Raw genomic sequence first — 22,980 nt, forward strand, 5'->3', positions numbered from 1 at the left:
CCCCGGGTGTCCCCGCTGACAGGGATGGGGACAGCCCCCCGGGTGTCCCCGCTGACAGGGATGGGGACAGCCCCCCGAGTGTCCGCTGTCTGACAGGGATGGGGACAGCCCCCCGGGTGTCCCCGCTGACAGGGATGGGGACAGCCCCCCGGGTGTCCCCGCTGTCTGACAGGGATGGGGACAGCCCCCCGAGTGTCCCCTCTGACAGGGATGGGGACAGCCCCCCGAGTGTCCCCGCTGTCTGACAGGGATGGGGACAGCCCCCCGGGTGTCCCCGCTGTCGGACAGGGATGGGGACAGCCCCCCGAGTGTCCGCTGTCTGACAGGGATGGGGACAGCCCCCCGGGTTCCCGCTGTCGGACAGGGATGGGGACAGCCCCCCGGGTTCCCGCTGTCGGACAGGGATGGGGACAGCCCCCCGAGTGTCCCCGCTGTCGGACAGGGATGGGGACAGCCCCCCGGGTGTCCCCGCTGTCCCCTCGCCATGGGCAGGTAGCGGCAGGACGGGAGCGGCAGCCGAGGTGCCCCGGCTCCTCCGCGGGCTCGCACCGCCACCTGCCGCCCTTCCCGAGCCTCTCGTGCCGCCGGGAATTCCAGCCGAGCCGCGGGCAGCTCCGAAGGGAGCGGAGCAGAGCCCGGAGCAGCTCCCCGGACAGCGCTGCGGCTCCAGGGACCCGCCCCGGGGGAAGGGACAAAAAGGGGACACACGGGACCTCTCCAGCGCTTCAAGCCAGCACCCGGAGGGGTTTGAGGGCTGGATGGGGCACAGCAGGGACATTCCCAGGAATCCAGGGCCCTTCCCAGCTGCCCCGCAGCTCTGGGAGAGCCAAGAGCAGCAGCCCCCAGCCCCGCACCCGGGCAGGGCAGGGCAGAGCCCGCAGCCCCGGGGCCAGGCAGGATCCCCGCATCCACCAGGAGCGGGAGCCCCGGGAAGCGGCGGCCAGCAGAGGATGCTGTGGGCTCGGGAAACTTCCCTGCGCTCCTCCCGCGGCTCCCAGCGAGTTTGGTGTCCCTCGTTTCCAGCAGAGCCCGCGGGGTCATTCCCAGCGGGATCAGCACGGCCCAGCCCATGGATTAGCACAGCCAGGGGCACGGAGAGGGAGGAAATCCAGGAGCTTTATCCAGCTCCCTCCACAGCTCCTGCTTCAATCCCTTCTCCTCAGCTCCTTTGGCACCCGAGGGCAGAGCTGGCACAGCTTTGTCCCACCTCGAATCACCCCAAAAAGTTGCTCTGGGGTCGGCAGCGAACCTGAAAGTCCTGGGGTGAGCACGGGAGCTCGAGAGTGGGAAGAAGGAGAGCCCAAAGCCCAGATCTGGGGCCCTCCTGGCTCAATCAGCTGAGCTGGCACAGCTTTGTCCCACCCCACACCACCCCAAAAAGCTGCTTTGGGCTGGCGGTGATCCCAAAAGTCCTGGGGTGAGCAGGAAAGTGGGAAAAGGAGCAGCTCCAGCCCCAAATCTGGGGCACTCCAGATTCAATCCTGGTTCAGTCCCTTCTCCTCAGCTCCTCTGGCAACCCAGCTCCATCCAAGCTGGCCTTGGACACTCCCAGGGACGGGGCAGCTTCTCTGGGCACCCTCATCTTAAAAATTCCTTTATTCTGTCAAGTCTAGAGCCGCCCTCCTCCAGCTGAAACCCATCCCCGCTTCTCCCGGCCCCCCTCACTCGCTTTTCCCTGAAGATTTCCAAGGAATTGCTCTGTTTGCCCCACACCTGGAGCTTCCCAGCTCAGCCAGGAGCAGGACAGGAATTCCCTGGATCTGAGCAATGGGAAAACACCAACCCCGTCCCCCCGAGCAGCCCAGTCCTCCCGGTCTGCCCAGTGCGAGCTCAGGGAGCTCTGCCCGCCCTCCCCGGCCGCCGGCGAAGGTGAGAGGCTGAGGATGGAGAGGAAGATGAAGCAAGCACTACGTGAGGAGCCCTCAGATCCCAGTTCCACATCCCTGGGGGTGGGGACAATCCCGGGCCGGGAGGAGGGGACAGCCGGGAGCTCCCGGGCTGGGATCCCGGGCTGGGATCGCGACGCTCCCGTTGCTCCCGCGCATCCCGAGGGATGAGGATGACGGGGACTAAGCCAGCCAGGCTGATGGTGGATGGAAAAAATGGGAATTTGGGGTTTTTTTGGCGTGACACCCCCACCACTTACCGGCGAGAAGCTTCCTATGTTCTTTAGAAAGCAGGGGAGGAGAAAAAGGAGAGAAGAAATCGAGTTAGAAGCAGGAAAACAGGAGCAGCCCCCAAGCTTTCCTCCTCCCCAAGCCCCCTCCGCCACCTGGGGCGCTTCCAGGTGTCTCTCGCAGCCCTTTCCAGGCTGGATCCTGCCCCACATCCCGGCCAGGCTCCCGGGGTGGGAATTCCTTATCCCAAATCCCACAGGTTAGAAGCAGGAGGGAGTCCCAGGGAACAGAGCTGGGTGCTTTTCCCACGTGCTGCAGGTCCTGGAAGGGAATCCAGGGCCAAGGACGTCCCTGGGGACATCCACGTGCTCCAGATCCAGCTGGGAAGGAGCGGAGGCACAGGGACAGCAGGACTGGCACTGCCACCAGGCAGTGCCACTGCCACTTCCAACAGGCTGAAATCTCAAATTCCCAAAAATCCCAGTTCTTCCCCTATTAACCCTCAGTTCAGGAGTTCATTCCCATCCCCACCTTCCAAGCACGTGGATTTAAACACATTTGAGTGGCACAAGGAGCTCCCAAATCCGCAGGCAGCCGGGAAACAGCCGGATCCGGCTGATCCCGATGATCCTGCACATGGCAACGGCAAATCCTGCCCGGCAAAACGAGGGGAAACGCCCCCAGGACACCAAAACCGAGCCCAGCACGGCACAAATCCCACCAGGAACATCCCAGCAGGGACTCCTGACCATCCTGACCGTGCTGGATTCCATCCTCGGGATCTGATCCACAAGGAGCTGCCACTCCAGGAGATCCTGGGGAATATCCCAGGCACAGCCAAAGCTCAGAATTTCCATTAACCATCAAATCCCGTGGGTTTTCTCCTCCAAGGGATGATTTTCTGAAACCAGACAATGTTCAGGAGCTAAACCTGGAGCTGCCATGGCTTCCCATGTCTCCCTCTCCCATCCCAGCCTGATCCCTCCTCTCCAGAGGCATCGCCAGGGCTGGAAGCACTTTTGGGGCTGAGGAAAACAGAGTGAAAGGAGAAAAGTGATGGGAGAGGAGGCCCAGGGTTAACAGCTGAGCGTTTTAATGGCTCTGCCAGCCTGGATCGATCCTCCAGGGAAGTGGGGAATTCCAGGCTGGAATCCCTGCCTGTGGAAGCGGGAGCTGTCACCCAGCCAGGGCCCCGTCCCACGGGGAGCTCCCGGGCTGGAACCCGACTCTTGGCCCCTCTTCTGCTCACAGAGTCCCAGCATGGCCTGGGTGGAACCTTAAATCCCATCCCCTTCCATGGGAATTCCAAGCTGGCCTTGGACACTTCCAGGAGCCACAGCTTCTCTGGGAGAGCATTTTACTCCCTCACAGGGAGGAACTGCCCTGATAAATTTATCCTGAATTTCCCCTCTTTCTGTTTATCCCATTCCTCCTCATCCTGACACTGCAATTCCCAGTGAAAAATCCACACAGGCCCTCCAGGGCTGCTCCAGACAGGTGGAATCTGGGGTGTGGGACGCTTCCCTCGTGCTTTTCCAGCCTGGAGAGGGACAAGGGGACAGCCACAGCCCTGGCAGGGGCAGAGGTGACTTCCAGGGAAAGCAGAGAAAAGGATCAGGAGGCTCTGGGAGCGCTGCTGGCGCTGCCTGGGGGCGATCCCAGAAGGATTAGAAAGGCTTTGGGATGCCCCTGGGCCACACCGGACACTTGACCACAAGCTGAGGGTCACTCACGGGGACACCAAAGCTCTCCTGTGCTCGGCCACATCCACCCAGGGCTCCGGATGGACACCCCAGCCCTTCCCACACCGTTCCCGTCCATCCCAGAGCTCCCTGTCCCTCGGGAGATCCCTGCACAGCCACACTGGACACTTGACCCTGGGGAGCCACAGGCCAGGAATGACCCCTGGATGACTCCAGACCATTCCCGTGCTCAGCCACATCCACCCAAGGCTCTGGATGGACACCCCAGCCCTTCCCACACCATTCCCGTCCATCCCAGATCTCCCTGTCCCTCCCAGCCCAGCAGGGCTCACGCCTTCCCCCCGATTTCCAGAACAAAAGTGCAATTGAGCCCGACCCTCCTCCCAATCCCTGCAAAATTCCCCCGGCCTTGGTTTTCCCTGCCGGAGCTGCGGCTCTGTGGCGCAGCTGAGAACATCGAGGAGAGCGGGAAGTTTGTTTTACTCTGGATCCAACACAACAAAACGCGAAAGGAGAGTGGGAGGCTCAGTTCCAAGGCCAGGCACTCGGCTGTGGCGAGTTTCCCTGGCCAGAAGCACGCTTGGAGCAGGGAATATTCCCGGGAAGCACGGCAGGGCAGGAGGATGGTGCTGGGGGATTCCAAAGCTGCCCTGCCCTGCTTGGCTTTGCTGAGGCAGCCAGGACGTGCCTGAGTCACCGCCGCTGCCTGGGACAAGTGGCACTGCTGGGAAGCCACGTGTGGCCTGGCCTGGCCCTGGAGCCGCTCCTGAGTCACTCCCAGAGCTTATCCGGGGCAAAGCTCAGCCGGGTTATTCCCTTTATTCCCTGGAAAAGCCAGGCCGGAGCTCCCCCTGCAGAGGAGGCTCTGGGAAGTGCCTTTGAACCAAGCACGGGCAGGGCAGGAGTGCCTGGAGGATCAGCCTTGCGAGGAGGGGAAGCTGCTGCTGCCAGGGAATGGGATGGGGATGGATTTGGGAGTGTCCAGGAACCGGGACAAGGAGCTGGAAAAAGCCAGGCTGGCCACCAGCAGCTCCCAGCAATTTCATATTGAAACCCCTCCTGCGAACGCAGCCCGAGAGTTTCTCCCTTTTCCTCGCGCTTGGCAACGAATTCAGGAATTTTCTGAAGTCTGAGGCACGCTTTTGTTAATTTTGTTAATTATACACTAATTAGGCACGTTACAGCCGCTCTCAAAACCAGATCAATCAACTGGCAGCACATCAGCACCGACCCCACCTCCCTGCAGAGCCGAAATTCGGGATCAGGAGATGGGATGGGAGCTCAGGAGCATCCCTGGGGCCACGCTGGGAAGGAGGGAAGAGGAAGAGGCTGGGATTCCCCCACCTTCCTCCCTTCCCAAGCTCTGCAAGTCCCCGAAACGCCGCCAGGATTGAAACCAGATGTGTAGGAAGTGTCTCATTAGCAGTAATTGCTTTGCGAGGATTTGAGGTTTCCCCTCTCGGCCACCGCCACCAAAAACACTCGGGAGGAGCCGCCGTGGGTCCGGGACAAGGGGAAAAAAAAACCCCTCAAGGCAGAATTTGTGCTGCACAAACGTTTGGGATTGAAGGCAGGGAAAGTTTATCCAGCCGGGGCTGGCAGGGGGCTGAGGGATCTGAAACCATCCCGGCAGATTAAACTGGAAAAACTCCGCCTAAATCCCACTTTCCTGCCTCACCGCGGCCAAATGAGTCGTGAAATGTCAGTCCCTGGCACCTTCCCGGCTTCCAGAGGGGGAAAACGGGCACGGGCGGCTCCAGGAGCTCCTTCCCCGCAGCTCGGGGCTGCCCCGAGCCATCCCCGGGCTCCTTCCACCCGGTTTTCCTCGGATTACAGGGCTGGATCGCACAAATCCAGGAAATCAGAGCAGGCGGCTCCTTGCAGGGAACAGGTTCCGAGCAGAGAGACCCAAACCAAGGCAGATTTCCCAATTTCCTGGGGACTGGGTGAGATCCAGGACCTTTCCAAGGCCCCGTGGCATCCAGAGCCATTCTTTTCCGAGTTTCCCGCACCAGGTGCCATTTTTCACCTGTTCCCTAAATCATCTCTTTGTTCTCGGGCTGAATTTCCACTCCCTCACATAAAACCGCCGCAGAATTCCCGATTTATGGCACGGGTCCCCCCACAGTTCCCCTCCCTGCGCTGGATTCCATCCCCCCCGGAGGAGCAGTGGGAAGCGGGGCCATCCTGCTGTCCCCAGGGCTGGATCCATCCCCTGGGGGCCCTGAGCTGTCCCCAGCCCTGCTGAGGCTGATTTCAGACAGCAAATCCCGGGAAGTGGCTCCCTGCACCCCAAACCCCGCTCCAGGCGTGCCCCGGGGACAGGACGGAGCTGCGAGGACACAAAGCTGAACCATCACTTTGTCACCTCCCCGAGCGGGGACACCGGGACAGCCCCGGGGACCCCAATGGCGGCTGGGGGACAATTCCCGAGGGAGCCCGGCCGTGGGGCCGCTCTGTCCCCTTTCCCCCGCAGCCCTGGGGACAAAGGCTCCTTTGCTGGCACCCGTCACCCCCCCGGGTGGGGACAGAGCGGTCGCGGGTCAAAGGAGGAGCCGCGGCCGCTTTCTTTTGGGTGAGAGCGGCACAATCGGAGCCCGCGGAGCTCCTCGGGCTCCTCCTGGAGCGGCTCCGGCGGGCGCTGTCCCCCGGCCCCAGCGCAGCCCCCGGCTCGCACAAAGGGCGCTTCTGTGGGGCCCGGCGCTGGTTCCTGGGAAGGGAGCCAGGCCTGGCAGCTCCCAGCAGCAGGAATCAAAGCCCCGTTTGTGCTGCCGAGCCCCCGAGCAGCGGCGGGGCGGCCGCGGAGGGAGGCAAGGCCGGAGCAGCGCGCCGGGGACAGCGAGAGCCCCGCGCACAGATGGGGACGGCAGGAGCCAGGCTGCTCCCGGGAAAAGCCGTGCCAGAGGCTCCGGGATCCCCGCACAGCCGCGGCTCGGGAGCGGGGGATGGAGCGGGGCTGGATCCCTGCTCCACCGTGCCGGCACGGAGAGCCCCGGCTGGGATCGGCTCCCCCCAAACATTCCACACGGATCCCCCCCTGGGGCTCGGGGGGAGTTATCCCACCGGGATATGGGGCTCCAGGATCCCCCAAATCCCTTCCCAGGTCAGGAATTGGCAGTGGTGTCCCAGGCCAGGATTCATCCCTGCCTCGGCATTCCCAGCACGGAGACCCCCAAACGCCTCCTGCTGCGGCCACGGATGTGGTGATGCTAAAACTGAACGGGATCAGCTCCCGCCGGGAATTCTGCCAGCCCACGTTCCCTCTGCCCTGCCCCAGTGCATCCCAACTTCCCAAAATCCCTCCTCCCCGGCACCAGAGCTTTTCCGACGTCCCCGTTTCCCCGCGCTGGAGCAAAATGCAGATCCCCTCCAGGAATCCGAGTGGCCTCTCCCTTTCCTTTGCTCTTTAAAGTCGCTTTTCCGCTGTCCTGAATAATTGACGGGAACATGAAAATTTAAAGTCTTTCAAGATTCCATTAAAATTCATTCCCTCTCCCTTTGGAGAATTGCCATTGCCAGAGTCCCATGTAGGGCAGCTGCCTCCCTTCCCAGGATTTCACTCCGGAGAAAATTCCCTTGGAATTGTTTCATGGAGATCCCGAAGTAACATCCTGCATCCCTCTCCATCATCCTGCTCATCCCATTCCTGCCTGATTCCAGCACCAGCCCCTCAGCTCTGCCTTCTCCAACCCACCGAGGAATAACTGAGGAATAACCTATGGAATAACCTATGGAATAACCTAAGGAATAACCTAAGGAACGATTGAGGAATAACTGAGGAATAACCTAAGGAAAAACCTAAGGAATAACCTAAGGAATGATTGAGGAATAACTGAGGAATAACCTATGGAATAACCTAAGGAATAACCTAAGGAATAACCTAAGGAACGATTGAGGAATAACTGAGGAATAACCTAAGGAAAAACCTAAGGAATAACCTAAGGAATAACCTAAGGAATGATTGAGGAATAACTGAGGAATAACCTATGGAATAACCTAAGGAAAAACCTAAGGAATAACCTAAGGAATGATTGAGGAATAACTGAGGAATAACCTAAGGAATAACTGAGGAATAATCTATGGAATAACCTAAGGAATAAATTATGGACTAGCCTAAGGAAACCATCATAAAGCATAAAGAAAACCGTAAAAAATAAAGGCTGGAGCTGCTTTTAGTGCCCTTAAAATGCCACCAAGGCCACCCAACCCTTTTCTGGGAGCTGTTCCTGCACCCTTCGCTTCCCAGCCCCTTCCCAGCCCTTTCCCAGCCCCTTCCCAGCCCTTTCCCAGCCCCTTCCCAGCCCTTTCCCAGCCCTTTCCCAGTCCCTTCCCAGCTCTCCAGAGGCTGCAGGGCCAGGCTCAGGTTTCCCACGGCACTGTGGCAGAGCCTGGAGTTAATTAAGTGTCACAACCTTGGGCAAAGCTCTCCCAATTTACCCCACTTGACCAAGTGACCCTGAGGATTTGGAGCGGGCTCCATAAATCCCAAAGCCACTTGGGGTTTGTTTTCCAGGAGGGAATTCTCAGGGCATGCTGGGCGGGAAGTTCACACCTCCCTTTCCAGCACAAGCAGATCCCTGTGATCCCTGAGCTTCAGGGAATTTTTATCCAGCGGGGAGAGAGGGGTTTTATCATGGCAGGGAACAAAAGGAACGAGCTCTTCCCGTCCCCTCCGTGCCACCTGCCCAGGGGAGCTCCAAGGAAGAGGCAGATCCGAGGAATCCTCCTCCCACACAACTCGGGAATCACACAAAGCATCCTCGTGTGGCCTCCCCTGCCCCACTTTCCGTCCAAAAGAGGAGAGGAAGGATGTTCTTACCTAATGAATAATCCACAATCCGCAGGGGATGGGGCAGCACATGGAAAAAAACACAGGGAAAACAGCTGGATCAGACCTGGGAAAATCCTGCTCAGGAAAAGGGCCCGGCCCTGCTCCTCCCAAATGAGCTGCAGCCCCCTCCCCTAGAGCAGAGATTCACCCCAAAAGCTGCAGCCCCTCAGGGAAAACATTCCTCTAAAAAGAGCTGTAGCCACCCCCCAGAGATTCACCCCAAAAGGTTCAGCCCTTCAGAGCAGGGGGCTACCCCCAAAAATCTGCAGCCCCCAAAAGCTGCAGCCCCCAGAGATTCACCCCAAAATCTGCAGCCTCCTAGATCAGGGGTCACCCAATAAATTTGCAGCCCCCCAAGGGCAAAGATTGACCCCCCAAGAGACTGAAATCCCCCCAGAAGAAGGATTGAGCCCAAAAGCCGAGGCCAGGGGGGCGTGGGGTCCCGGCAGGAGCGGGGGAGGCTCCTGTGCCGGGCGGGCGCAGCAGCAGCTGCTGCCAGGGCCGTGCCAGGGTTGCCAGGGCTGCCGGCTCTGTTATCCAGAAACAGCCTTTGAAGCCCGGGGCCAGGAATGTGCCGGCCCTGCCCGGCCAGGGAAGGGGGGACGGGGATCCCAGCGCCGCCCGCTGCTCCCAGCAGCATCCCAGGTGCGATTCCCCAGGCAGGGACTCGCCAGGAATCCTGCCCCCCTGTTATCCAGGGAAACATGAGTGCCTGAAGAGCCACAGCTCGTCCCCAGGTGTCCCCCCTGCAGCCCCTTCCCCACGGAGGGACCCCACTGCACCCCCTCCGCCCACCCAGGCTTCTCCCGAACAAATTCCAGCGGGTTCCGGGTGCCGATTCCCACGCAGCGCGGATTTGGGCCCGGCAACGGCGCGGTGCCAGCAGCTGCTCCGGGGATTTCGGCTGCCTGGAGCTTTGGGATCGCGGCACGGCTCAGCCCCATCCTGTGCCATGGGCAGGGACACCTCCCGTTAGCCCAGATGCCTCCAGCCTGCCCTCGGACACTTCCAGGGATGGGGAATCCACGGGATAACCTGTGCCAGGCCCTCGCCACCCTCACAGGGAAGGGTTTCTTCTCCATGTCCAACCTCAATTTCCCCGCTTTCCTCATTACACGCGGCCGGAATCATCCGGCAGAGCCAATTCTCCGTTCTCCACCCATTCCAGAGCCTCTTCCCTGCGCCTCTTCCCAGCCCTGTGCCCGCGCCACCCGCAGCCCGCATTCCGGGATCGGCACCCGGAGCTCCCCCACGCCGCCATTCCCAGCTCACAGCTCCGCATTCCAGCCTTTTCCACCCCCTGGGAGCCCTCAGGACGGACGGACAGCTGGGAAGTGTCCGGCCTGCAGAGCCCAGGGCACGGGGTCAGAGCTCTCAGGAAAAATCCCCGCTGGAAAACGGAGCCAAAGGCTGTGAAAAACGGGATCGTGCCCGAGGAACGGGATTTGGAGCCGGGTTTTTTGTCTCATCACCACAGATGTGGTGGCCAGAGGGTCCCCAGGGTCCCCTCCTCTGCTTCCCTTTCACCCGGTGCCTGCGCCGGGACAGATTCCAGAGTTTCTCCAAAGGGTTCCCACGCCTGGAATGTTCAACATCCTCTCCCTGGGGATGGAGCGGTGCTGCTCACACACTGCTGCTGCAGCTCCTGCAGCTCCTGCAGCTCCTGCTGCCGCTGCTGCCCCTGCTGCTGCTGCTGCTGCTGCCCCTGCTGCTGCTGCTGCCCCTGCTGCTGCTGCTGCTGCTGCCCCTGCTGCTGCTGCTGCTGCCCCTGCTGCTGCTGCTGCTGCCCCTGCTGCTGCTGCCCCTGCCCCTGCTGCTGCCCCTGCTGCTGCTGCTGCCCCTGCCCATGCTGCTGCTGCTCCTGCTGCTGCTGCCCCTGCCCCTGCTGCCCCTGCCCCTGCTGCCCCTGCCCCTGCTGCCCCTGCTGCCCCTGCTGCCCCTGCTGCCCCTGCTGCTGCTGCTGCCCCTGCTGCTGCTGCCCCTGCCCCTGCTGCCCCTGCCCCTGCTGCCCCTGCCCCTGCTGCCCCTGCTGCCCCTGCTGCCCCTGCTGCCCCTGCTGCCCCTGCTGCTGCTGCCCCTGCTGCCCCTGCCCCTGCTGCCTCTGCTGCCCCTGCTGCTGCTGCCCCTGCTGCCCCTGCTGCTGCTGCCCCTGCCCCTGCTGCCCCTGCCCCTGCTGCCCCTGCCCCTGCTGCCCCTGCTCCTGCTGCCCCTGCTGATGCTGCTGCCCCTGCCCCTGCTGCCCCTGCTGCCCCTGCTGCCCCTGCCCCTGCTGCTGCCCCTGCTGCTGCTGCAGGGGCCATGAAACAGCAGGGCCTCCAGTGCCCCCAGTGCTCCTGGTGCCCTCAGTGCTCCCAGTGACTCCAGTGTTCCCATTGCCCCCAGTGCCCCCAGTGCCTCCAGTGCCCCCAGTGCTCCTGGTGACCCCAGAGGAGGAGAAGGAGGAGGGATAATCACCAGGCTGCAGCAGCAGGAATTTCCCACCCCTCTCTTCCCTTTTGGGTTCCTCCACTCCTCCTTTTCCCAGCCTGAAGGACAAAAACTCCATGGAAAAGGAGGATCTGGGATGGAGGGAATGCAGAGGCTGGGAAAGCTCCCTGGAGCAAGGAAAGGACAAGTGCCGAGCCCGAGCAGGGCTGGAGTCTGAGCAGGAGCTGTCTGGGAGAAATGAGCGGGCTGGGAAAACAATTCCAGCTGGGATTTCTGGCAATTTCCTGGGAACTGGGGCCTCGCCAGCAGCAGCTCCGGGGCTCTCCTCAGCCTCAGCAGCATCCAGGGGATCACAGGGGGCAGCAGGAAGCTCTGGGATGCGGAGTTTAATGGGAATTGGGTGGGAATTCTCAATCCTGAGCTGCTCCCAGGCATCCCAAAGCTCCCAGCAGTTTTTATCCGTCACTTCCAAGTGGGAGAATCCTGTGGTGTCCAAAGCACTTTGCCCCGAAACCCTGCCAGATTCCTGGTGCTGCATCCCAAAGAAGCTTCATCCCACTCCAGCCTGGCAGCAGGGAAGCTCCAGCTCCTTCCCTGAGCCTCTCCTGGGGAGGCAGAGCAGGAGCCTGGCTCTGTGTGTCCAAGGCAGCCTTCCCAGGAAAAGGAATGTGGCTCGGGATGTGTCCCTGTGCCCTCCAGAAATCCCTCCTGAGGTTTGTTAGGAAATAAATCCGGGAATGGGAGCTGGGCTGGAGCTGCCCTGGAGCAGGGAGGGACATCCTTCAGTGAGGTCAGAGCCTGTGGAGGACAAGGAGGCGAGACAGCTCCATTCCCAAGGGATGGGAATTCCAAATACTCAGGGAGGGCAAAACCAAGCTCTTCGGAAAGGGAAAACCACATGGATCAACTCGGGGAAGTTTTCCCAGAGCCACACCAGAGGTGGATCCTGCAGAACATCCTGCCAGGCTTCCCGAGGAAGCTGCTGCCAGCGGGGTGTCCTGGCTTGAACGGGAATCCCAGGCTCACAACAGCGGCAGATCCAACAGGAAAACCTCATGGAAAAACTGCCCAGAGCTCAGAGCTGCCACAGGGAGCCGAGCACCTCCCATCCCATCCCAGCCCATCCCATGGATCCCATCTTATCCCATCCCATCCCAGTCCATCCCATCCCATCCCATCCCATCATCCCATCCCATGGATCCCATCCCATCCCATCATCCCATCCCATCCCAGCCCATCCCATCCCATCTCATCCCATCCCATCCCAGTCCATCCCATCATCCCATCCCATCCCATCCCATCATCCCATCCCATCCCATCCCATCCCAGTCCATCCCATCCCATCCCATCATCCCATCCCATCCCATCCCATCATCCCATCCCATCCCAGCCCATCATCCCATCCCATCCCAGCCCATCCCATCCCAGTCCATCCCATCATCCCATCCCATCCCAGGACACAGAGGGTGCTGAGGGAGCAGCACTGGGGCCCCGGTGTCCTCTCAGGTCTCAAATCCATCCCTCACAATCCAGGGAAAACATCCAAAGCCATGGAAGTGGGATCCTGGCCAGCACAGGCTCTCCAGGCCAGCACTGTCAGGGCACCTCGGCACGTCCTGCCAGGCTCAGCAGTGCCAGCCCCGATGGCTCCTGAGGAACCTGCTCCAGTCATTCCCAAAGAACCTGCTCTGGTTATTCCCAAAGAACCTGCTCCCATCATTCCCAAAGAACCTGCTCCAGTCATTCCCAAAGAACCTGCTCCAGTCATTCCCAAAGAACCTGCTCCGGTTATTCCCAAAGAACCTGCTCTGGTTATTCCCAAAGAACCTGCTCTGGTTATTCCCAAAGAACCTGCTCTGGTTATTCCCAAAGAACCTGCTCCCATCATTCCCAAAGAACCTGCTCCAGTCATTCCCAAAGAACCTGCTCCCATCATTCCCAAAGAACCTGCTCCCATCATTCCCAAAGAACCTGCTCCAGTCATTCCCAAAGAACCTGCTCCAGTCATTCCCAAAGAACCTGCTCCAGTCATTCCCAAAGAACCATAAAGCAGCTCTGAACCTAAAGCAGCTCTGGACCCAAAAAATGATCTGGACTCAAAAGAGCAGCTCTGAATCCAAAACCAGCCTGGATCCCAAACCAGCCTGGATCCCAAACCAGCCTGGATCCCAAACCAGCCCTGGATCCCAAACCAGCCCTGGATCCCAAACCAGCCCTGGATCCCAAACCAGCCCTGGATCCCAAACCAGCCCTGGATCCCAAACCCAGCCTGGATCCCAAACCCAGCCTGGATCCCAAACCAGCCCTGGATCCCAAACCAGCCTGGATCCAAAAACAGCCTGGATCCAAAAACAGCCCTGGATCCCAAACCCAGCCTGGATCCCAAACCAGCCCTGGATCCCAAACCAGCCTGGATCCAAAAACAGCCTGGATCCAAAAACAGCCCTGGATCCCAAACCAGCCTGGATCCCAAACCAGCCTGGATCCAAAAACAGCCCTGGATCCCAAACCAGCCTGGATCCCAAACCAGCTTGGATCCAAAAACAGCCTGGATCCCAAACCAGCCTGGATCCCAAACCAGCCTGGATCCCAAATCAGCCTGGATCCAAAAATCAGCCTGGATCCAAAAATCAGCCTGGATCCCAAACCAGCCTGGATCCAAAAACAGCCTGGATCCAAAACCAGCCTGGATCCAAAAATCAGCCTGGATCCAAAAATCAGCCTGGATCCAAAAATCAGCCTGGATCCAAAAAGGTCTCTCTGGACCCAAAAATCTGCCCTGGGCGCAATCCCCGCCCCATGTCCTGCATTTTCCCGAGCAAGTGGGTGGGAAAATCCAGCCTTTGATGTTCCACTGAGCGGCTCCAAAACAAAGATGGGCCACGGGAGATAAAACCCCAAACAAACCTCGCCACGGGACACATCCGGGGGATGAGCGGGAAAGAATTCCATTTCCATGGAGGGCACGGCTGCTCGAGCCTCGGAAAAATCGCAGGGCAGCTGTTCCCCACTGCCAGCACGGCCCAAAATCCGGGATTCAGGGAAAAACATCCAAAAAAAGCATCTCTGGAAAGCCAGGTGCCTCCCCAGTATTCCCCCTGCACCCCTCGGTGAGCTCTGGAATTGCCCAAATTCCCTGGAATTCAGGCACCTGCAGTGCCTTCCTGATAATGTCCTCATTTTCCTGAAAATTGCCCAAATTCCCTGGAATTGAGGCACCAATGAGGTTCCTGAATATCCCACTCACACCCCTGGAAACTGCCCAAATTGCCTGGAAAAGGCAACTGTGCTGCCTCCCTAATATTCCCCCTCACATCCCTTATCAAGCTCCAGCATTGCCCAAATTCTCTGGAATTGAGACACCAATCTGATTCCCAAATATCCCACTCACACCCCTGAAAGTTGCCCAAATTCCCTGGAATGGCACCAATGGCGCCTCCCCAAAATTCCTCTTGCACCCCTGGAAATTGCCCAAATTCCCTGGAAAAGTCCAAAGTGAGGCTCCCCAATATCCCACTCACACCTGGAAATCACCCAAATTCCCTGGAAAAGTCCAAAGTGAGGCTCCCCAATATCCCACTCACACCTGGAAATCACCCAGATTCCCTGGAAAAGTCCAAAGTGAGGCTCCCCAATATCCCACTCACACCTGGAAATCACCCAAATTCCCTGGAAAAGTCCAAAGTGAGGCTCCCCAATATCCCACTCACACACCTGGAAATCGCCCAAATTCCCTGGAAAAGTCCAAAGTGAGGCTCCCCAATATCCCACTCACACCTGGAAATTGCCCAAATTCCCTGGAAAAGTCCAAAGTGAGGCTCCCCAATATCCCACTCACACCTGGAAATCGCCCAAATTCCCTGGAAAAGTCCAAAGTGAGGCTCCCCAATATCCCACTCACACACCTGGAAATCGCCCAAATTCCCTGGAAAAGTCCAAAGTGAGGCTCCCCAATATCCCACTCACACCTGGAAATTGCCCAAATTCCCTGGAAAAGGCACCAGTGGTGCCTCCCCAGTTTTACCCTCACCACCCTCGGCAAGCTCCGGCATTGCCCAAATTCCCTGGAATTGAGGCACCAGCGGTGCCTTCCTGATAATCTCCTCACATCCCGGGAAATTGCCCAAATCCCCTGGAATGGCACCAGTGGCGCCTCCCCAGAATTGCCCTGGCAGCCCTGGGCGAGCTCCGGCACTGCCCAGATTCCCTGGAAGAGGCCGGGAAGCGGCCGGGAGCTGCTGGCAGGGTCCCAGGAGAGGCTGCCCGGGATCCTGGGCGCTCCAGGGGGCATTGCTGGAATTCCAGGCTGGCAGGGCAGGATCTGTGCCAGGACAGGTTCTGCAAACACAGCACGGGCAGGGACAGAGGGCGGGAGAACCCGGGAATTCCAGGGATTCTGGGCAGGGGGAAACTGGGAATTCCAGGGAAGGGGGAAACTGGGAAATGCAGGGATCCTGGGCAGGGGGAAACCAGGATATGCAGGGAAGAGGGAAACCGGGAAATCCAGGGATATTGGACAGGGGGAAATGAGGAAATCCAGAGATCCTGGGCAGGGGGAAACTGGGAATTCCAGGGCTCCTGGGCAGGGGGAAACTGGGAATTCCAGGGAAGGGGGAAACGGGGAAATCCAGGGATATTGGACAGGAGGAAACTGGGAAATCCAGAGATCCTGGGCAGGGGGAAATGGGAGATCCAGGGATTCTGGACAGGAGGAAACAGGGAAATGCAGGGATATTGGACAGGGGGAAACCAGGAAATCCAGGGATTCTGGACAGGGGGAAACCGGGAAAGGCAGGGATTTTGGACAGGGGGAAACCGGGAAAGGCAGGGATTTTGGACAGGGGGAAACAGGGAAATGCAGGGATTCTGGACAGGGGGAAACAGGGAAATGCAGGGATATTGGACAGGGGGAAACCGGGAAAGGCAGGGATTTTGGACGGGGGGAAACCGGGAAAGGCAGGGATTTTGGACAGGGGGAATCAGGGAAATGCAGGGATTTTGGACAGGGGGAAACAGGGAAATGCAGGGATTCTGGACAGGGGGAAACCGGGAAAGGCAGGGATTTTGGACAGGGGGAAACCGGGAAAGGCAGGGATTTTGGCCGGGGGGAATCCGGGAAAGGCAGGGATTTTGGACAGGGGGAATCCGGGAAAGGCAGGGCTCCCGGGCAGCAGGGACAGACTGGACGTGCAGCTCCCGAGCTGATCCCGCAGGGAAGCGCCGTGGGATGTGCCCGAGCAGGGCCAGAGGAGCCTTCCCAGAGCCACAGCCTCCCACTCCGGATTAAAATTCCACAGGAATTTGCTAAACAAATGGAGCCTCCCTGCTCCTGCCACCGGCACCGGGAGCGTTTGTGCTCCTGCCACGGCAGGGAGCGAGGGGAGGGACCCGGGGGATGGGACACAGAGGGGACAGGACAGGGACAGGACAGGGACAGGGATGGGACAGGGATGGGGACAAGACAGGGACAGGGATGGGACAGGGATGGGGACAGGACAGGGATGGGGACAGAAAAGGGATGGGACAGGGATGGGACAAGGATGGGACAGGACAGGGATGGGGACAGGGATGGGGACAGAACAGGGACAGGGATGGGACAGGGATGGGACAAGACAGGGATGGGGACAGGGATAGGACAGGGATGGGGACAGAAGAGGGACAGGACAGGGATGCAGACAGGGATGGGGACAGAACAGGGACAGGGATGGGGACAGGGATGGGTGGCCTCTGCAACCCTGACCCTCCCTGCTGTTCCAAGAGCATTTTCCATGGAATCCCTGGGAGGATTCCATCCTTTCCCCGTGATAAGGCAGCAGGAAGGGTCCCCCGGGGCTGCCCAGTGCTGGATTTTCCCCTCTCCGCTCCTTCCTTGCCCCTTTCCCACATTTCCCAGCTGCTGGAGCTCTGCCCCTGCTGGGACGGGGGTGATGGTCCTGCTCTCGTTATCTCGGATACAAAACAGAACAGGAGGAAGGAAAGGAAAAAAAAACACTTTCTGGAGGGCAAACCCCCACAGGAACCCCCTCCCTCCCTGCTGAGGAGCACAGGGAGATGCCAGGGCTGGAAGGAATTCCAGGGGTGGGACGGAGGAGAGCACAGCCGGAGCTGAGATTCCCAGGCTGACAGGAGCCCCCGGAATTCCTCAGGAAGAGCCTGGGATGGAAATGGTGCCTGGGCTGCTCCCCAGGGATGAAACCAGGAGAAAAATGGGAGGAGAAACTTCGGGAAGGTGCAGCCCTCCTTCCAGGGGAGGGCTCTGGACTGGCTGCAGTTCCAATAAAAGGGATTTTTTTCCACCTCTGGAGCACCTGCAGCACATCCTGAGCTTTTTTACATGGAGCAGAATTTCAAATGCTCCTCACCTGTGGTCACAGCAGCGCCCCAAAACCCCACACTGTCCCCAAAAAATCCCAGAGCTGCTCCTGGTGTCCCAAAGCAGCCCCAGAGCTGCTCCTGGTGTCCCAGAGCTGCCCCAGAGCTGCTCCTGGTGTCCCAGAGCTGCCCCAGAGCTGCTCCTGGTGTCCCAGAGCAGCCCCAGAACTGCTCCTGGTGTCCCAGAGCTGCTCCTGGTGTCCCAAACCTGCCCCAGAGCTGTTCCTGGTGTCCCAGAGCTGCCCCAGAGCTGCTCCTGGTGTCCCAAACCTGCCCCAGAGCTGCTCCTGGTGTCCCAGAGCTGCTCCAGAGCTGCTCCTGGTGTCCCAGAGCTGTCCCAGAACCCCCCAGAATTCCCCTCCAGGCCCCTCCCGGTCTGCAGAGCTCTGCTGGAGCCTTTCCTGCCCACCTGAACCTCTCCAATCCCTCTGCTCCCAGTCCAACCTGAGCTGTCTCCCAGAGCCGCCCTGGCCTGCCCTCCCCTCACTGACAAGATTCGGATGTCTGGGATTTTTCCAGGCTGGAGCAACAGGACATGAGGCTGAACTCCCAAACATTTGTGTTTTTCCACTCAGCTGCCTCCAATTCCTCCAATTCCTTCTGCAAAAAGCCCTCCAAGGTTTGTTTGGAAACTCCAAAGTGCAGCAAAGAGCAGCTCTGCTTTGAAGCCTCCTGCGAGGAGCCCATGGGAAACCGGTCCTGGAGCAGAATTCCTGGCCTGGGAGCTTGGGAATGGTTCCCAGGGGGCAGGAGCAGCTCCTCAGGCCGGGTTTGGCTCGGTTTTGCAGGAGCCAGGTGGGCTGGAGGAGGCTGCAGAGAACTCAGGGCTTCAGGAGGGGAACAACACGAGAATGGGGCTCCCAAAGTGTGGGAAGAGCAGGAAATCCCTGGAGTACGACTCCCAAAATGGCTTTCCCAGGAAAAGTGGGAATGATGGATGGCAAATTGAGAACCCTGAGCAGCACCTGGAGCTCCCTGGGAGTCCCTGGCTTTGGGGTTTCTCACAATTCCAGCAGCTCAGGGCGATCAGCTCCAGCACAGGGCAGGTTCTGGGTGGTGTTCCAGCCTTTCCCATCCCGGTATTCCCATCCCAGCCCACCTGCCAGGGCAGCAGCATCCTGGGGGAGAGGGAAGTGCACATTTGGAGGGACAGAATCTGCAGGAAACGAGCCCAGGAAGCGCCAGGAGGAATCCTCTGCTGGCACAGGGCAGGGAATGAGGAGAAATCCCTTTTTTCCTGGTGGATTTGGAATTTGAGCTCGGAGCTCAGACCTGCCCAGCACAACAGAAACCTTCCCAAAAAACGCTGGATGGGAGGGGAGGGTTGGAAACAGCCCCAGCCACCTGTCCCAACCCTACAGCAAATCCACGGATCCTGATCCCTCCTCAGCTCCCGAGGGCCTGGAGGGACATCATGGAATGGTTTGGGCTGGAAAAGACCCTGGGGATCATCGTGGGCAGGGACACCTTCATCACCCCAAACCCCAGCCAGCCGGGCCCTGGGCGCTTCCAGGGATGGGCAATCCATGGAATTTTGACTTCCAGAGCCTCCCCACCTGACAGGGAAGGATTTTTCCCGGTATCCAGCCGAGATTTCCCATCGCAGTCCGCACCCTCCACCCCGTCCCGGCACCGCGGTTCCCGGTGAGGAGCCCCTCTCCCCGTGGGATCCTCAGCTCCTGAGAGGCTGCTCTGAGCTCTCCGAGGAATTTTCTCTCCTCCTTCGTCCCTCAGCACAAGCCCAGCTCCCAGCTGGGTGAGAAACACCTGGTTAAACCCCAAATCCCACCAGGGAGGGCAGAAACCTCCCCGAAATTCGCTCAGGTTAAACTCAAACCACCCCGCTCACACTCATCCTCCTCCTCCCTCGGAGCGAGAAGGAGCAGGACCGGCACTTCCCGAGGATGTTACGGAATTCTAATGGATATTTCTGTAGATATTTTATATTTATAGCCCATTTTTTCATCCTTGGGATAAAAAAAAAAATCTCCTTTCTTCTCCCAAACACCACTCGGGGCTCTCTTGAGCTGCTGACCCAAGAGCGGGGTCATTCCCCTGGAAAAAGGGGATGTGGGGCATTCCTGTCAGAATTCCCAGCTGGAAAAAGGGAATGTGGGGCATTCCTATCAGAATTCCCAACTGGAAAAAGGGGATGTGGAGCATTCCCAGCTGGAAAAAGGGGATGTGGGGCATTCCCAGCTGGAAAAAGGGGATGTGGGGCATTCCCAGCTGGAAAAAGGGAATGTGGGGCATTCCTGTCAGAATTCCCAGCTGGAAAAAGGGAATGTGGGGCATTCCTGTCAGAATTCCCAGCTGGAAAAAGGGAATGTGGGGCATTCCTGTCAGAATTCCCAGCTGGAAAAAGGGGATGTGGGGCATTCCCCCATCAGAATTCCCAGCTGGAAAAAGGGGATGTGGCCTCCCCTGCTGCAGATCCAAGGGAGGAGGGAGCCAATCCTGGATTTTTGTTGTCCCAGCAGAATTCCCACATTCCTGCTCCTGTTTATCCGCTGCTCTTGGGACACGCTCGGCAAAGGGGGCTCCCTGTTCCCTTTGGGGACTCCCTAAAACTAAAGGATGATCCTAAATCACGGCACACCCGGCAGTATCTGACCCCAGGAGCTCACAGCCCGGTGTGAGGACCCCAAACACACAGGGAATGCAGGATGATCCTAAATCACCTGTCCAGGAGCTCACAGACCAATGTGACCCACCCCAAGCACACAGAGCTGCAGGATGATCCTAAATCACCTGTCCAGGAGCTCACAGACCAACCCCAAACACACAGGGAATGCAGGATGGTCCTAAATCACCTGTTCAGGAGCCCATAAACCAACCCCAAACAGCCAGAGCTACAGGATGATCCTAAATCACCTGCCCAGGAGCCCACAGCCCGGTGTGAGCCACCCCAAACACACAGGGAATGCAGGATGATCCTAAATCACCTGTCCAGAGGCCCATAAACCAACCCCAAACACCCAGAGAAATACAGGACAATCCAAAATCACCTGTCCAAGGGCCCATAAACCAACCCCAAACACCCAGAGAAATACAGGACAATCCAAAATCACCTGTCCAAGGGCCCATAAACCAACCCCAAACACCCAGAGAAGTGCAGGACGATCCTAAATCACCTGTCCATGAGCCCACAGCCCGGTGTGAGCCACCCCAAACACACAGAGCTGCAGGACAATCCTAAATCACCTGTCCATGAGCCCACAGCCCGGTGTGAGCCACCCCAAACACACAGGGAATGCAGGACGATCCTAAATCACCTGTCCAGGAGCCCACAGCCCAGTGTGAGCCACCCCAAACACACAGGGAAGTGCAGGACGATCTTAAATCATCCCCCACTGACCCCAAATCAGCGCCACCAGGCCCAGCCCAGCCCCACCCACCCCAAACCAGCGGGACAGCCCTCACCCCCCACCCCCACCCCCACCCACCCAGGGGCATCCAGCAGAGCTGGCAACACCATGAAAATCCCAGGAAAAGCACAGGAAAGTACCAGGAAAAGGCCAGGAAAATCCTGTGAAAATGCCAGGAAAATCCTGTGAAAATGCCAGGAAAATCCTGTGAAAATGCCAGGAAAATGCCAGGAGAGATCCATGAAAATCCCCCCAAACCCCCACAAAACCCCAGAAAACCCCAGAAAAACCCCCCCAAACCCCCCCAAAGGCAGGTGCCGCCTCACCTTCCACGCAGTGCTCCACCTCCTCCAGGTTGCGCAGGGTGATGCGCATCAGGCTGGAGTTGAGCATCAGCTCGTTGCGGTGCGCGGGCCACAGCGCCTGCGGGGCGGGGTTGACGAAGAAGATGCGCGTGTCGCCCGTGGCCACCTGGTTGTCGCAGATCAGGGGGTCCCCGAAGCCCCCGATCACCACCTTGTTGCCCCCGTCCAGCAGGATCTCGTGGGTCACGATGTCTTTGCCCTTCAGGTAACGCCAGACCCGCACCTGGTGGTGGGAGGGGAGAGCTCACCGGCTTGTTGTGCTTTGTGGGTTCCTCATTTCCCTTCCTGGGCTCCCATTTTCCCTCCCTGGGCTCCCATTTTCCCTCCCTGGGCTCCTCTTTTCCCTTCCTGGGCTCCCTTTTCCCTTCCTGGGCTCCCATTTTCCCTCCCTGGGCTCCCATTTCCCTTCCTGGGCTCCTCTTTTCCCTTCCTGGGCTCCTCTTTTCCCTTCCTGGGCTCCCATTTTCCCTCCCTGGGCTCCTCATTTCCCTTCCTGGGCTCCCATTTTCCCTCCCTGGGCTCCTCATTTCCCTTCCTGGGCTCCCATTTTCCCTCCCTGGGCTCCCATTTTCCATCTCTGGGTTCCTCCCTTCCTGGGCTCCCTTTTCCCTTCCTGGGCTCCCATTTTCCATCTCTGGGCTCCTCTTTTCCCTTCCTGGGCTCCTCTTTTCCCTTCCTGGGCTCCTCTTTTCCCTTCCTGGGCTCCCATTTTCCATCTCTGGGCTCCCATTTCCCTTCCTGGGCTCCCATTTCCCTTCCTGGGCTCCCATTTCCCTTCCTGGACTCCCATTTTCCCTTCCTGGGCTCCTCTTTTCCCTTCCTGGGCTCCCATTTTCCCTCCCTGGGCTCCCATTTTCCATCTCTGGGCTCCCATTTTCCATCTCTGGGCTCCCATTTTCCATCTCTGGTCTCCTCTTTTCCCTTCCTGGGCTCCTCTTTTCCCTTCCTGGGCTCCCATTTTCCATCTCTGGGCTCCCATTTCCCTTCCTGGACTCCCATTTTCCCTTCCTGGACTCCCATTTTCCCTTCCTGGACTCCCATTTTCCCTTCCTGGGTTCCTCATTTCCCTTCCTGGGCTCTCATTTTCCATCTCTGGACTCCCATTTTCCCTTCCTGGGTTCCTCATTTCCCTTCCTGGGCTCCCATTTCCCTTCCTGGGCTCCTCTTTTCCCTTCCTAGGCTCCTCATTTTCCCTCCCTGGGCTCCCATTTTCCTTCTCTGGGCTCCCATTTCCCTCTTTGGGCTCCACTTTTCCCCTTCCTCAGCTGTTCTTTGCCCTTCTGGGCTCCTCTTTTCTGTCTCTGGGCTCCCATTTTCCCTCCCTGGGCTTCTCTTTCCCTTTCTGGGCTCCTCTTTTCCCACCCTGGCTCCCCATTCCCCACCCTGGTTCCCCATTCCCATCCTGATTCCCCATTCCCCACCCTGGCTCCCCATTCCCCACCCTGGACCCCCATTCCCACCCTGGACCCCCATTTCCCCACCCTGGCTCCCCATTCCCATCCTGATTCCCCATTCCCATCCTGGCTCCCCATTCCCCACCCTGGCTCCCCATTCCCACCCTGGCTCCCCATTCCCCACCCTGGCTCCCCATTCCCACCCTGGCTCCCCATTCCCTACCCTGGTTCCCCATTCCCATCCTGGTTCCCCATTCCCACCCTGGCTCCCCATTCCCACCCTGGACTCCCATTCCCCACCCTGGACCCCCATTTCCCCACCCTGGCTCCCCATTCCCCACCCTGGCTCCCCATTCCCCACCCTGGACCCCCATTCCCACCCTGGTTCCCCATTCCCACCCTG

At 59.2% G+C, this 22,980-nt stretch overlaps 1 protein-coding gene across 9 annotated transcripts in view; it reads right to left on the reverse strand.

Moving 5' to 3' along the window:
- AGRN (agrin) overlaps positions 1-22,980 on the reverse strand; it is a 97,768-nt gene that overhangs the window by 67,152 nt on the left and 7,636 nt on the right. For 6 of the 9 annotated variants that reach the window (XM_086860941.1, XM_086860940.1, XM_086860944.1 and 3 more), the window contains exons 2-3: positions 21,145-21,406; positions 2,147-2,167 (exon numbers count right to left, since the gene is read on the reverse strand). In XM_086860941.1, coding sequence (XP_086717067.1) covers positions 2,147-2,167; positions 21,145-21,406 — 283 coding nt within the window. The remainder of the gene's footprint in view (positions 1-2,146; positions 2,168-21,144; positions 21,407-22,980) is intronic. The other 3 variants (XM_086860946.1, XM_086860945.1, XM_086860943.1) reach the window with 1 other exon arrangement.

This window comes from Cyanistes caeruleus, chromosome 22, assembly GCF_971803275.1.
Source record: "Cyanistes caeruleus chromosome 22, bCyaCae1.hap1.1, whole genome shotgun sequence".
Classification (NCBI taxonomy): domain Eukaryota; kingdom Metazoa; phylum Chordata; class Aves; order Passeriformes; family Paridae; genus Cyanistes; species Cyanistes caeruleus.